General features: G+C 33.0%; 1 protein-coding gene across 2 annotated transcripts in view; it reads left to right on the forward strand.

Moving 5' to 3' along the window:
* Positions 1–16,747, forward strand: part of LOC149179257 (uncharacterized) — a 76,645-nt gene that overhangs the window by 56,162 nt on the left and 3,736 nt on the right. Inside the window, exon 3 of one of the 2 annotated variants that reach the window (XM_089420574.1) lies at positions 13,607–13,667. The exons of the other annotated variant lie outside the window; for it this stretch is intronic. Within the exon in view, the coding sequence (XP_089276700.1) occupies positions 13,607–13,633 (27 nt within the window). The 3' untranslated portion in view covers positions 13,634–13,667. The remainder of the gene's footprint in view (positions 1–13,606; positions 13,668–16,747) is intronic. 2 annotated transcript variants of the gene reach the window in all.

The following is a 16,747-nucleotide window of genomic DNA, read 5'->3' on the forward strand; positions in this document are numbered from 1 at the left end:
TTCTTCCAAAAACAACATATTTTACAAAGAAAGTTTGTTGGTTATTTGTATTCCACATAAGAATATGAAGTGAACCGTCTTAGCTCTTTGCCTTCCACTCATTCGTTTCCAAGCTCTTCATATTTGGAATATTAGAACATAAATAAGTGCCCCGCCTCATTATTTCAGCCATCGATAATGATTAGGTACACCAATATCAACATAATGCCAAAAGTAGCATTATAGAAATAACATATGACTATATAGTTGAGCATTCATTCCTCATGATCAATATGAACATTTTCCATTAATGCATTACAATAATCTCTCCAACATCTTTTCCTTTGTCTTGCATTTGCATCACAATGTCTTCAGGTCATTGACTCAACAACCTTGTATTTGTTGTCATGGATTCTTTCCTTGCCTTTGTTTTCATGGAGTCTAGCCTTGCCTTTATTTCCATGTAGTATTGCCTTTTCCTTGTTATCATGAGTCTTTCCTTTGCCTTGCATCACAACATCTCAATCATCATATGCATATAACAACCAACTCATCAAACATAAGCAAACATCACAATCTCATCAAAGATAAGCAAACATCACCATCTCATCAAACATAAGCAAACATCACCATCTCATCAAACATAAGAAAACATCACCATCTCATCAACATACCCAGGCATCACAAGCATAACAAAAACAACATGCCATGTCTTTGTTCTGTTGTTGTTGCACCTTTGTTGTTTCTCTGCCCAAGCTGCTCTTGTCTTTGTCACTCTCTTGCTGCTTATTTTCCTTCATCACAACCATACATGCTTGTTGTTTCTCCTTTGCATCTCATATTTTGTTGCTTCCTGCTTCTTTTCTTTCTTTTGTTGCATGCTTACTGCTACTCCTTGCCTTTTTGTTGCTTCTTTAACATCAATGACAACAATTCTGTCAATCTCCCCCTTTGGCATTGATGGAAAAACACTGAGTCTCCCTATGCACATCTAACCTCTACTTACCTCCCCCTTTGACATCAATGGAAAGAGGTGATAGTGGCCAATTATTTGTTGTTCAAGTCACCTGAGAATTTTGTTTGTTTTAGAGAATAATCAATAGTGAAAAACCTTCCTTTTCCCCAAAAAGACTTAGTTTATTGCTTGTAGCAACGAATATAGAACCACCTTCTACAAATTAAGAAATTGTTTGACTAGAGGAATCTTTAACAAAATACATTTAATGCCTTCATAAGGATGAGGCTCGAATCTCCAAGACACTTAAGGACACTTTTCATAACCATATAAACTGATTTCAAGATATCTTGAGTTGAATTGAAGGGTTAAATTGTTGACTGAGTAGAAGCGCAACAAATTTGTGTGTTACTTCCCCATTTAGAAAAAGTGCAGCAAAAACGCAGCGAATTCCCCATTCTCATACTTCTGATCATCTCTAGTATTTTTTAATATTTCATCCAGGTGGAAGAAAACCCCTATAAATTCAAGCACTTGATAGAAGACATCTATTCAAACTACAAACCTCCATTCTTGAAAATCATCACCCAACTAAGCACAATGAAACTTCACTCGCATGGATTTGACCAGGTGTTGAAGTCTCTAGCCGAGCAAGATGGTTGATGGGTAATGTTGAAAATCTAAAATACCTTCTTTGAACCTCCATACATAAGGAGTGCCAAAACTCTGTAAGAAAACATGTTTACCAAAGGCTTCTTGGTTGATGTATTCTTCAACCAAGAATGCTACATATATAACACTGCACTTATCAATAATATCGAACGTTGTATGTTGTAGGTATTAATTTTCTATCCTTTTGAGTCTATAATACAAAATTTACATTTTCATTTTCCTGTATTTAATTCCCAACTCATCTAGAACGTTGTAAGCACCATTATCATTGAACGTTATATGTATGTATTAATTTATATTACTCGTGCTTTGCTAGGCTCTGAGATATCGACACAGGTTGTGTTGTGACATGGACACATGCAGGGATCTCATTATATTTCCATTTCATTCAAATGATTCCAGGCACCACGAATAACACAACAACAATAACAATATTATATGGCGTGTATATCATGAGTAATGTTCCACATAACAAAGTTGCTCCATAAAAGATTAACCACTTTCAAGTAGGGAATGTCCAAGAAATAATATGATGCCAAAATTTTATAGGGAAGAAAGAAAACGATGCCAAGATTAACCGCTTTCCTCTAGAGAAAGCATATAATAATGCAACATTCATAAAAAATTATTGACCAATATATATATATATATATATATATGCATACATATAACATTATAACATTCTGAATAAATTATACATTGTCCATATACATTGTGCATTTAGCTATACGTTATGCATTCAACCAAATCATTGAAATAAATGCATGACAAATATATTAATGCTCTCCCAGGATGTAATTAATGATCTCACTGCATAATAAGAATCAAAGAATCACATGAAACGGCCCATCATATATAAACATCATCATCATCATTAGTGTCTGAAAACGAAATTGAGTTACTGCTACAAGTTCTGCCTCGTACTGTGATATGAGCTGCTACAAATTATTGTCTCATAGTTCTCATGTTTTCCAAAGGGGTCACAATTTTCATCACAAATACTTATCATTCATCAGGAAAAGTCATTGTCAGTTATGGAAAAATCATTAGAACCTTTGCCACCTCATTTCCTCTTTCACCACAACCAACATAGAAAATAATATTGTCCAAAGCATGCACAACCACTCCTCAAGGAATATAGGAATCCCTAGAATTTATGGAATTCGTTTTAAATTCCTCTGAATTACATAAAGAATATTACCAAGTATTCTAGGTCGGAGCTCTACTGTCAAAGGATTAATAAGAATCCATGAACTGATACAACCACTGAGAATTCCACCTCTAGAAAAATTTCTGGAAACGTTTCCCTTCTTAGGAAGCTATTGTATATTCCAGATCGGTCATAACATTCAATTCTAGCATTATCATTTACACTATATCATTTCTCTATCACAGATTCCTTCTTACACTGATAAAGTTTTGTTGTCATATCTTTGCATATATGTCATTCAAAGTTGAATATGAAAAATGCAATATATCATTGAGCGAACTATGATATTATAGTAGAGGGGTGCACACTATTTTAATTGGATGAAAAATTAAAAAAATTATATATATGCGTTGGGAACATCATATATTATTCAGATCTAGAAACCAAATAAAATGGATGAAAAGCCAACGAGCCATGTACGATGATTTTTATAGTAACTAGTGCAACCATTATTCTCATAATGTAACCAGATTATCCTTTCTTTGTCAATGTATAATGCTCGCACTGAAACATCAAACTCTTGCCACTATAATTCCTACCGTGAATATGTAACGCAAATCTATTCACTAAGATATATCATTCCCGTGACCAAATCTATCCACAAGTGCTAGAATGCTCTTACAACAATCTCCAAGGTAGGCACTAGACTATGTAAACTCTCCATATTTATAAAGACTCTTATTTGCATTTCCATCCTTTTTGTTTCCTTTTGAAGTTTGAGTGATGAAGAAATTATTCAAGTTATTGATTTTTCTATGAGGCAACATTTTTGTCATCACACAATTGTATTTTATATTCTCTTCTTTTCACAGCAGTGAAATGTTTGACTCCACTCTTCTGCTCCTGTCTACTCCTCATGACGACACTGAGCCTGAAAAATGACCTGTAAGTTATTCCCCATGGCGTTGGTTTATACTTACATTGCACGGTATTTCATCCTTTCGCTTCCCCTTGCAAACACCATAGTCCATGGAATTTCCCAATTTCACAATTTAGTCAACTCCATACACACTAAGATAAAATTCATCTCCCTTATCCTCACGATTGATTTTGGCATTGAATATTGATAAGATACTTCCAGGTGATTCCTTCGAGTGAAGGGTATATGAATCACGAAATAAGAGAAGAGAAATAGTATTTTCATCAAGCGATCATAGTTTCCATACAACAAAATTCTTCCTAGTACTACTTAAATTGGGGTTTCCCTTTTTTTTCATCAGCACCCCAAATGTTTCCTAGCAGACAGAAATATTATCTCCCATCTTAGCAGTTTCTTATTGCCTGAAACCAAATAAATAGAATATCAAAGAACCGAGTGTTCATGCTCCCCGCGGACACCAACAAATTCCTGATGTGCAGACTAGAATATCTTTCAACTTCAACATCATTAGTCAATTGGGTTTTTTAAGGATTGTTGGGGTTCCTAGGAGCTTTAGGAAGGTTTATCTTTGGTGGCTCTATAAGATAATCCTTGACAACGTCTTCAAAGGCTGACATTCCTAGAGGCTTTCCAAGATTCAATCCATCTTCATCAAAAAGATTCAATCCATCTTCATCAAAAAAATAGCCTGCTGGTGGAGAAATAGGGGGTGTTTCATAGACTTCATCCTCCTCCTCCTGGTGGTGTTGGATGGAGAGGAAGCTCCCACACAATACTTATCTTAGCATTCAAAAGAGTTCTTAACTTGTGTTCTCCATCTTCATTGTAGATGTTTATATTGGATGAATACTTCAATTTTATTTGGTTGCTTTAGGTTTTCTTGAAATATTTTCTACTAAAATCTGCCTCATTTCCATGTCTCCAATGAGCATTAATGGGACTACTCTCCCCCTCACATGTTGAATTGTTAATGTTGTCATTAAAAAGATTCTTTCTTACTTTCATGAGCAGCCCCCCCCTGAAACCATGGTGAGTTCATTTTGTCATTGAAGTAGTGAGTTGCTTCTTTTTCTTTCTTTTCCATACTTCCTTTTCCCCATGAGAATCACTTCCATAGATCTCCTACTATAACATGGTCTACCATAGGCCCGAGCCAAATCCCTTACCCACAAAGGTGTTCCCTTGGAGCCAACTCTACTTTGATACCAAATGTAGGTTTTAACACTACACAATTTAATTACTACATACAAATTCTTAATTAAAATAAGAAATATGAAATGGAAAATACACACATTAACATATATAGTTTATATTGGAAAAGAATAGCAAAGCCAACAATATTTTTCAATATCTCTCAATGAATACATAATCACTATACAATTCCCTCATAAAATAGGTTTGCCTTCTAGGGAAAAAATCCTAACATAACTTCTACCATCACATCCACAACCTAATGATGAATGGTTCGAATCATGGAAAATTTTAGGGGCTAATAGTCGCAGGTGGGCTAATTTTCCATGATTTTTCCAAAAAAAATATTTACTAATTTCCATTTTCTCTAAAAATGATTCACCCAAATTTTACAATATAAAATTTTTTACCTTAAAAATCGCCAACAATATATAGAGGGTATATATAAAATTATTATAAATTTGAATGGTTTTACAAATACATCAATAACAAATTTATAGTTTACATATTAGGGACTAGTGAGATTCGCCAATGTTTTTAAACTTCAAAATATTTTCCATCCTTAAAATTTTCCCTGGTCTAAATTGACTATGAAATTACAATATTTTACAAGGAAAACTTTCTAAAACTTTTCCTTTGGGGACACTGCCCCCAAAAGCCCCCACTAGAGGGGGTTCCTTAAAGGTGTCACTACCCCTGGTGGACCCCCGATGATGATAGTTATACAGGTGGCAAGGCAGGGGGGGATTCCCCTCGTTAGGAATTGGGGTCCAAACAAAGTTAATCATGAAAATAATATAACAAATACCCAACAATGTCTAGGTTTATTAAGAATGCACTCATAGTATAGAAATAGAAATAAGAGAACCATAATTGTAATTATCCATTGGGTGAGTCCACCTAGATAGAAGCATGGGGTTGATAATCCTCTTCACTATTGTTAGATTCCAGGTTCACTAATTTCTTTATAAAAAACTGAAATTATGTTATCCATTTTGTTTACTTGTTATTTCATACTATTGATGTAGAGAAGATTCTTCTTGTCGAATTCATTATGTTTTGCCAACATGTTTCCCATTATCATTTTAAAATACCAATATATTTACACTATTTACATATATTAGGTCTTATTCCTATCTGTTACCTATTGATCCATATCTTCTTCCACTTCTATGTTAGACAAGAACTTTCTTTCCACTCATGCTTCACATTTAGTTGCCTCTAATTCCTCTTGTACTAAGTGAGGAGTGACGTTAGGTCCCTATAATACTAGTGATTCCCCCATTACTATTGTCATTGTAGCCCCATAGAAGCCCACGATTGTTATTGTTGTGCCCTTATATTATTATTGTTATGTCGGCTCTGATTATATTGTGACCCCTTAGACTCCTATATATAGAAAGAAGGTTTTGTCATTTGAATCATCCATAATTGTTCATTTGTGTAATGTAAAGGAGGTTTCCACCTCAAAGAGGCTTATTTTGAAGTCATTGATCTATCTTTATTCTATTTTGTGAGCTAGTTGCATAACATTTGGTATCAGAGCTTTGGATTCTAGCGTTTCACTGCTTCAAATAGGCCATCGTGGCATTTTCGCTATAACTTTATTTATACGAAGCTTCAGAAGCTAAACTTAAAACCCATTTGAGCCGAAATCGTGATTAACCTTGTGACTGAATTTTAGATATTGTAGCGCTATATGTTCAGAGATATGAACTAAGGAAGTTAGGGTTTTTGCAAGATTTTGAATGCCATCTCAAACAGGTGAGCTTGGGAAAATCGTCATAATTTTATGTTTGAGCATCAGATTCAAATTCCATAAAACGTGACAGAAATAGGACATACTGCAGTTTGTTGGATATCATTTTCAGAGTTGAAGGTTGAAACAATGACATGTGGCACGTCATACAAGTTCGCTCTACCGAACCAGTTTATAATCAGGTCATTGTGGGAGATTGTGCATCACTCTTTCTTGGAAAATCCAATCTTGAGCAGACTTTTGGCATTGGAAAGAGGAATTATATAGCTACTGGAAGACAAAATTTCAGATCTTGGAAATATGAAATTACAGAGATACAATAGATTCAATATCTAGCTCCTACAAAGTGAAAAAAAGGTGTGTAGTATTTTTAAAAATTGCATAAGTTTTGTTTGCAAAATTAGTTTGAAGTGATTAAAAGGGCATAGTGAAGAAAAGTATCAATAGTTGATGCCCCAAAGAAAGAAAATGGCAATACCTAGTAAGAAAACTAAAATCTATACTATGACACATGAAGGAGAAGAAGAAATGCAACATGATATATCAAAATTACGAGACCAAGTGCAACAAATTTCGCTCTCACAAATAGTAATAGAAGATAAGATGGACGGTTTGAAAGGAAACATTGAATATTTAAAGAAATAAATGGAAGGTTTGAAGGAAGGTTTGACAAAGTTGCTACAAGAAATGCTTCCTAATGGCGAAAAGGTAGTAGAGAAAACTCATGATGAGAACAAAAGAAATGTTAATCATGATTTGAAGAATGACAACATTGAAGATTTGAACAAAGACATGGAAGGTTTGACAAAGTTGCCACAAGAAAGACTTCCTAATGGCGAAAATGTAGTAGATGAAATTCATGATGAGAACAAAAGAAATGTTAATCATGATTTCATAGACCCTAATGTTGGAATGAATACCCACCACGTTCCAAATATCGATATGAGGAAGTTTTATGGCAAGGACCCCATAACATGGATACTACAGATGGAACAATATTTCGATCTCCACAATGTGCAAAACACACAAAAGTTATGCATTGCAACTTTATATTTGGAACCCAATCAGTTTGTATGGTATCAATGGCTTTGCTCTCGTAAACAAATTGTCACTTGGTCAATTTTTCCAGAGGCAATGATAGCACATTATGAGGATACAAAGAGCAACACCTTCTTTAGCCAATTGATAAATCTCAAACAAAAGGGTTCAATTATGTAGCACATTGAGTACTTCCAAAAATTGAATATAAGGGTAAATGATATTCTAGAGGAGCATAGGATTGATGTGTTCATAGGGACTTTAAAGTATAACATCCAAAATGAGGTTTGCTTTTGGGAACCTGATTCATTGGAGAAGGCATTTAGGTTGGAAAGAAAAATTGAAAGCAAAAGTGTGGCAACAAGGAATCCTACCACTCACAACTATAAATATGGAAGTGTTTCTACCCCTAGCCTTCCACAACCTACAAGGTTGACACCACAACAATTGTAAGAAAAATAACAAAAGGGCTTTGTTACAGTTGTGATAGAAAATACACTAAACGTCATAAGTGTGCTGAAAAGAAATTATTTTACAAAGATTGTGAAGAGGAGGAAGAAAAGGAATTAGAAACATAAAAAAAGAGGATATACACCAGGAATCAACCCTAGAGAAAGAAGAAATAAATCCGACCATATCTTATAATGCATTGGCAAGAATTACCAGTCCTCAAACTCTCAAGATCAAAGGACACATCAAGAAGAAAAAGGTAACAATGTTGATTGATTCGGGTAGTACCCATAATTTTATTCATTGTAAGATAGCTAAGGAATTGAATTGCTTCCTATATCTAGCACCATAGTGTCAAGTGATGGTTGCAAATGGAGGAACCATAAATTTCTCTGGAAGGTGCCATAATATGAAGCTATGCATGGGATAATATGTATTGAATAGTCTTATGCTTTCTATTCCAATGGGTGGTGTTGATGTTGTACTAGGATTCCAATGGCTACAATCTTTGGGTACGATAGCTTTTAATTTTCAAGAACTTTTCTTGAATTTTTTTTGGGAAGGAAAGGAATTTGAATTAAGGGGTATCGTATAGAAACCAAGAAAGATAACCAACTCTAATAGCATGACAAAGCTTCTAAATAAAGAACAATGGGGCCTAATTGCACAATTATGTTCACTAGAAGTTCCCACATTGAAATCATCTATTTCTCCTTATCTCCAAAAAGTCTTGAATGATCATTCTAAGGTGTTTGAGACTCCCAAAGGCCTCCCACCTATTCATGATCATGATCATGTTATTCATTTGATTCCAGGAAGTGTTCCTCTAAACATCATGCCTTACAAATATCCATATGCCCAAAAGAGCGAATTTGGGCGTATGGTTGCAACAATGCTAGAGGCTCGAATAATTCATCCTAGTCAAAGTTCTTTCTCTACTCCAGTAGTATTGGTGCACAATAAGGATGGATCATGGTGCATGTGTCTGAATTATAGGGAGCTCAACAAGCTCACTATTAAAGATAAATTTCGCATTCTCGTCATTGATGAATTATTGGATGAATTACATGGAGCAATTTACTTCACCAAGTTGGATCTTCATTCAAGATACCATCAAATCAGAATGAAGATTGAAGACATTTTGAAAACATCATTTAGAACTCATGAGGGTCATTATGAATTTTTGGCCATGCCTTTTGGCCTTACCAATGCACCTTCTACATTTCCACGTTTAATGAATTCCATTTTCAAACTCTTCCTTAAAAAATTTGTGTTAGTATTTTTTGATGATATACTAATATACAACAAGTCTTGGAAGGATCATGTTAAACATGTTGACATGGTGCTCAAACTATTGGAGGAGAAACAATTATATGAAAAAACCTCCAAATGCTTCTTTGGAGTATATGTGGTGGAATATCTAGGTCATATTGTATCTCATGAAGGTGTTAAGTTAGACCCTAGTAAAATTAAAGCCATTAAGGAATGGAAAATCCCCACATCCATAAAGCATCTGCGAAGGAATTGGCAAGTTTGTTAAGAATAATGGGAAAATAATAGCACCTCTAACAACATTGCTAAAGAAAGATGCATTTTCTTGGACTCCAGAAACAATGAAGGCCTTTGAACATCTTAAAGAGGCAATGTGCCAAGCACCGGTCGTAGCTATGCCAGACTTCACAAAAAAATTTATTGTGTAATGTGATGCCTTATGAAATGGAATTGGTGTTGTTTTAATGCAAGAAGGAAGACCCGTTGCTTTTGAAAGCTGTCCAATCAAAGGAAAGTATTTACACAAAGCTATTTATGAGAAGGAAATATTGGAAATACTACATGCACTTACGAAATGATGACCTTACCTAATGGGAAGACACTTCAAGGTAAAAACGGATCATGATATTCTTAAATACTTTTTAGAACAAATATTATCTTCAGAAGAGCAACAAAAATGGGTCACAAAGATGCTGTGTTATGACTTTGAAATCATCTACAAAAAAGGGAAGCAAAATGTTGTTGTAGATGCACTCTCAAGAAAGGAAGAGGATGTGAAAGCATTGCGTTGTATCATCTCTATCATCCAACCAGATTGGATAAATGAAGCAAGGGATGAATGGAAGAATGACGAAGAAGTGTGGGCACTCATTCAAAAGTTGCAGCAAGATCCCAATACATCTGATACATTTCACTGGAAAAATGATTTGTTATGGTACAAAGATAACTTATACCTTTGTAATAATTCCCAACTCAAACAAAAGATTCTTCTGGAATTGCACATCTCTCCCTTAGGAGGGCACTGAGGATTTTTAAAAACTTACCATAGGGTTAAGAAGGATTTTTTTTGGTATGGCCTTAAATCTGATATTCGAAACTTTGTGGTGGAATGTTTGGTTTGCCAACAAAATAAAGTTAAGACAATTAAGACCTCGAATCTGTTACAACCTTTATCCATTCCAAGTCAACGTTGGGAGGAGGTTTCAATGGATTTTATCATAGGTTTACCCAAGTTTGAAGGAAAGAGTTTCATCATGGTGGTAGTTGATAGACTTACCAAGTATACACACTTTTGTGCATTATCTCATCCATTTATAACCAATACAAATGCTATTGCTTTTATGGAAACAATTCAAAAGCTACATGGAAACACAAAGATTATTATAAGCGACAAAGATCCCATTTTCACTGGAAATTTTTGGACCGAATTATTTTCTTGTCTGGGTACTCAGTTAGCTCATAGCTCATCTTATCATCCTCAATCTAATGGGAAAACTGAGATAGTGAAGAAATGTTCGGAAGGATATCTTTGTTGCTTTGTATTTGATAAACAAACACAATGGGTCAAGTGGTTGCCTTTAGTTGAATGGTTGTATAACGCTTCCTTCCATACTGCAGCAAAAATGACCCCATTTATGGAACTTTAGGGATATCATCCACTGTCCATCGCAACATCTTTAAGAGAAAATTCTAAGGTTCAAGTAGTGGAAGATCACATCAAGCATCAACAATAGGTTCTCCAACTCTTAAAGGATAACTTCACTTTGGCGCATAATAGAATGAAACAATAGGCATATCAACATCGCAACAAAAGAAGTTTTGATGTAGGTGACTGGTTATTTCTACGACTACAACCATACAAAAAAATGCCCCTCAAGCAAGCTTAGAAGGATAATAAATTATCACCAAAGGATCATGGTGTGTACAAGGTGTTGCAAAAGATTGGTACTATGTCATACAAATTGGATCTTCCTGCATCTTCCCGATTGCACCCAGTTTTCCATGTTTCATGCTTAAAGAAGGTTATAAGTGACAAGCTTCTAGTTCAAACAATATTATGAGCACTTGACGAGGAAGGAAAAATCATATTGGAACCTGAAGCATTCACAAAAACAAGAACTCGACAGCTACGAAATTGATCAATTTCAGAGTATCTCATCAAGTAGAAGAACTTACCCTCTGAAGATTCCACATGGGAGGATGAGAATTTTATACAGAAGAATCCAGAACTACGGACAACACTTTTTTGAAGGAGAGGGCATGTTTGGTCATTATAATACTAGTGATTTCCCCATTACTATTGTCATTGTAGCCCCTTATTTTTATTGTTGTTCCCTTGTTGTCCCCATATTGTTATTATTGTGCCCCATAGAAGCCCACTATTGTTATTGTTGTGCCCTTATATTATTATTGTTATGTCGGCTTTGATTATATTGTGACCCCTTAGACTCCTATACATAGAAATGAGGTTTTGTCATTTGAATCATCGAATAATTGTTCATTTATGTAATGGAAAGGAGGTTTCCCCCTCGAAGAGGCTTATTTTGAAGTCGTTGATCTATCTTTTCTTCTATTTTGTGAGCTGGTTGCATAAAAAGCGAGCTCCTTGGAGCCGTGAGTTGTTTCCTTTGTGCTAGCTTGAACTCACCCACGAGGATATGGCTCTCTTCTGTTGGATATCGGGCTAGACATTGCAGAGCACCTCCATGACATGGTAACCAAAATAACCAGAGAACGAGAGGGAGTCGTTGCACTTCTTTGCCATGTTAGGGAGGGATTCAAGTAAAGGAAAAGAGGATGATGAGAATTTAGTAGGAGAAGGGGTCTACCGGGGAGAGAGTCCAGAGGAGTCAAAGGAAGCTTAGAAACAAAGGCTTGAAAAAATAACGAAAAAAGGCATTAAAATATGAAAGAAAACCAAAAAAAACAAGTAACCCGAATAGAATAATCCTATTAACCATGCATAGGACAATAAAAGAGAGATACAACCTCCAGGAACCGAGAGGACATTAGGAGAAAGAAATCTATGATGCATCGGGCCTAAGAAAATACATAAAAACAAAGAATAAAAAGCATAATTTGAACCCAACATTATTTAACCAATAATAAAAAATGGTTATTTCCTTATAAAATTTCCACCAAAAAGAAGAGAAATAATACCTCCATTAACAAATTTTGGTGTGGAGTGTTAGTGTCGGATCTTAATGTTGGACAATGCGCTATAAGAGCACATTGAATGTTCATTGCAAATGTAATCATGGCTTGCCTCTATGATCCCTCCACATGGGAAATAAGAAAATTTATCTGGTACATATAACGATTTTTCCAATATCTTTTAGTATTAAAAAAATATTCATACAAATATTTAATATAATAAAATAATAATAATAAGAACATTTAAAAGAATAACACTGTAAACATCATTATTACGTTGTATCGAAGGAAGGGTCAAAGTAAGAGTTCGACGCGAAGGTATTAAAAGTCGTGATGGGAAATATGTGTCAGATTTATAACGTGGGAGAATGAAACGAAACGACACGAAATATGTATTTAATTTATAAGTATGGGTTGCTTTGCTTCGATTTAAATGAATGATAAATAATAATGATAATTCAGATCTTATTTGATTTATGAAATTAAATATATTTGTTTTAATATTACATATAATAATTAACATTCAATTTATTAAAAAGGTGATGTGGGTTTAAGGATGGTCATTTATGTTTATTTATTTTTTAATTTAACCGTGTTATTCAATTTACTCTAGACTCTTGTTACATCTCCAAGTGAATAACTCTTTTTACTTTTTTATATAATGTTGTTTATTTTTACTCACCTTTAAATTCTAGGTTTGTTTGAGTCATTTTAGATTGTATTTTGAGTTGTATGTGGTAGAATTTGCAGATTCAACAACAATAATATGATGGAGTTATGGTTTTCATAGCTTTTTATTAAGATATTATTGGTTATAGATGTTACCATAATTATATGTAAATTTTGAATCATTGGCTTCTTTTTTATGGATTTTTAAAAGGAGTAATTTTATTTTATAGGGGTCTTTGGTGAATTTGTAGAAATTCCTTGCAGAAATTTTTTATTTAGTGCTTGTTGATGGTTATAGTGAGTTTCTTTAGTGGAGTGCTGGTTCTCATCATCTATATGTTGACATTCTAAATTGGATCTTTGAATTGCATGTGGTAGAATTTGGAGATTCAACAACAAACATGATGGAGTTATGGTTTTCATAGTTTCTTGGACCAAGGTATTGGTTTGGATGTTACCACAATTATATTTAAATTAGAGTTATCATTTGCTTCTCTTTTTTTATAGATTTTTCAAAGGAATAATTTCATTTTATAGGGGTGTTTGGAGAATTATTAGAAATTTGGTATTTGGTGCTTATTGGTAGTTATGGTGAGTTTCTTTAGTGGAGTGTAGATTTTCTACACCCTTCCTATTGGAACTACATGATAGTCTAGTGGATGTAGGTTAAGACTTCCAATCTTATTTTTCCTATTGTTTTTCACACATAATTTAAGGTTTTTTCTTCTAATTTTTTGTGTCCCGATTTTGTTTTTTTTGTTTTGTTTTTGAGTTCTTCATTTCAATTACATATTCTATGGCTCTTAGTCATTCACATTAGTGTGAGTTGTAGTGCTTAGGTGTTTGTCCTTCTAACACAATCTTTTAATGATTTCTTGGTAACATTTAGAATTTTTATTAATTGATTTGACCGTGTTATGTCTCCGTGTTCATTTCATTTATGAATGCACTAGGTGTTTCTTTTATATTAGTTAATTTACTTGCTACTTTTCATTTATGAATGCACTCGGTGTCTATTTTGTAATGGTTAATTTACTTTTTCTTATAATAATAATAATGGCATGGATGAAAATTATTAATATGGAATTTTAATTACTACACTCTTTTGGGTTTAGTGTCTTTTTCACAAGTGAAAGATAATTTCACTTTTCCTTCCTAAAATAAATATAATAAAACTATTTTTTAAATGTTATGATAATAATAATTATATGGATGAAAATTATTAATATCCAATTTCAATATATATTTAATATTAATTTATTTTAATCTAAAACATATATTAAATTATATTAAAAGTAACAATATTTATATAATATAAAATTGTATTTTAATGAATATTATAAATGGTATGGTCTTATAGCTAACATAATTCATCTTAATTTTTGATCTACGGATGAAATCTCTTTCCACTTTGAAATATGGTTGCACCTCAATAGATTTGATCCCTCTAGTATATTATTAGATAAGAATAAGATGGGAAAAACCATGGGTTATCAAAAGCTGGAGCAAAGAAACAACCAACTCTAAATTAACTATTTTATCTCAATTTTATTTTAATTATTAATTTTTACTTTATTTTATTTTATAATTTATTTTTATTTTTATTTTTTTTTTAAGTGTAATTTGAACCAGTGAAAATGTTTACATAACATAACAAGGTAGGACAACATGTCCTTAGAATCATCATATATATTATATTTATATTTATATGTATTTAAAAGAGGTAGAGTATACATATCTTGTAGATTTCGAATTAAAGGCACTTTCTTTCTCTCACAAATAAAATAATTTTGTATACCAATTTGATATTTATTTTGAAAATGACATTAAGATAAATTATAATTATATATACCTTCATGCTAAATCCTATCATTTTTGGACTCAAAAGGTTGGTGTTCTCAACACTTTGGCCACTCATTCTCTCAAGTTGTTTGATACAAGATCATTTGGAAGAGGAAAAAGCTCATCTCCTTAAATATTTTAAGAATAATGGTTATAGTTGGTCCCAAGGTCTCACAACTTTCCTGGATGCAAGAAAAAGTCCAAAATTAAGAAATGACCAAAGAAAATTGGTTACCAATGTTAACTTCCCTTCATCAAAGGTACCACTGACACACGATTGCTCAGCTTTTAAGGAAGCATAGGATCTCTTCTACCTTTAGACCCTTGAACACCATTCGTAGCTCCCTCAGATCTATCAAAGACCCGTTGGATCCCAAAGACATGAAAGGTGTTTATTTAATCCCATGTTCATGTGGGACCCCTTACATTGGAGAAACAAGTTGCTTTATAAATCAAAGGATTTGTGACCATGTTGCTGATATCTTGTTGATATCAGACATTGTAGGGCACATTCCTCACCTTTGGCAGAACATGTTGACAAAACTAAACACCATGTTTATTTAGAAGATTCTGAGTCCTTGCAAGGATTAACCACTTCCACCACGGAGGTTTAGGAAGGCTCTCGAAATTGAAAAAAGGCATATTACATTGAATAGGGATGATAGATTGAAGATTAGTAGTTGTTGGATCCCGTTTCTTTTTCCTTACTGCCTCTCCCCTTCTCTTCTCTTTCTTTGTGCTGGTCTCCCTTCTTTTTTGGTTGATTTTTGTATGTTTTTCTCTTTTTTCCTAATTTCCTTTTTTCATTGTTCCCTCAATCTTTTGTTGAATTTCCTTATTCATAAATTAATTTATACTTATTATTTATTAGTATTTTTATTAATGATACTCCCATGTATTTATTTATTAAAAAAATAATTAATTAATTTATTATTTATAAATATTTTAAGGACTTTTTCACAATTTCCTTTTTTTTTTCAATCAAAATTATAATTATTTATTATTCTAAACTATATTTTAAATTTAGAAATTCCTTTTTATATTATTATTTTTTAAATGATTTAATGTTTATATTGCTTATTTTATAAATTATATAATGTTCAATTTTTTTCACTTCCTTCAACGTTTGCATCTCTATAGTTTATAATTGCATGATTGGATCAATACATTCATCCTAGTCATGATGATGAACCACTAAGTTCATCTCTCTTTAGCAATTTTGCATCTTTACAGTTTATAACTGCATGATTGGATCAATACATTCATCCTAGTTGTGATGATGAACCACATTTAGTGGTTAGAAAAGTGTACACAGAAATAATTGAAATGTGATTTACCAGAAAGATTCTCTCAATGAATATTTATAAATTATAATATTTTTTTCTTGGTTACGTGCATGAGAGAAAGTTCAATTGGTGATGGACATGTTATGAAGTATTATGTAAAACATAAAAATGAAGGTTCAAAATAATAAAAACATTTTATTTTGTTGAATATTTTACATCGTTTTATTTTACAATTTAAAATAAAGTTATATAATTTATTTGATTTTTATGATTTTTTAAAATCTTGGTAATGTGATATATATCATGAAACAAGCCTTTTATGTTTTGAGGATGAGAACTCGACTAATTGAACTAACTCTTGAGATTGTTTTTGATGTGTCAAATGTATTAA

Source organism: Pinus tabuliformis, chromosome 4_1, assembly GCF_031772625.1.
Source record: "Pinus tabuliformis cultivar Carrire ecotype Pingquan chromosome 4_1, CPIR1, whole genome shotgun sequence".
NCBI lineage: Eukaryota > Viridiplantae > Streptophyta > Pinopsida > Pinales > Pinaceae > Pinus > Pinus tabuliformis.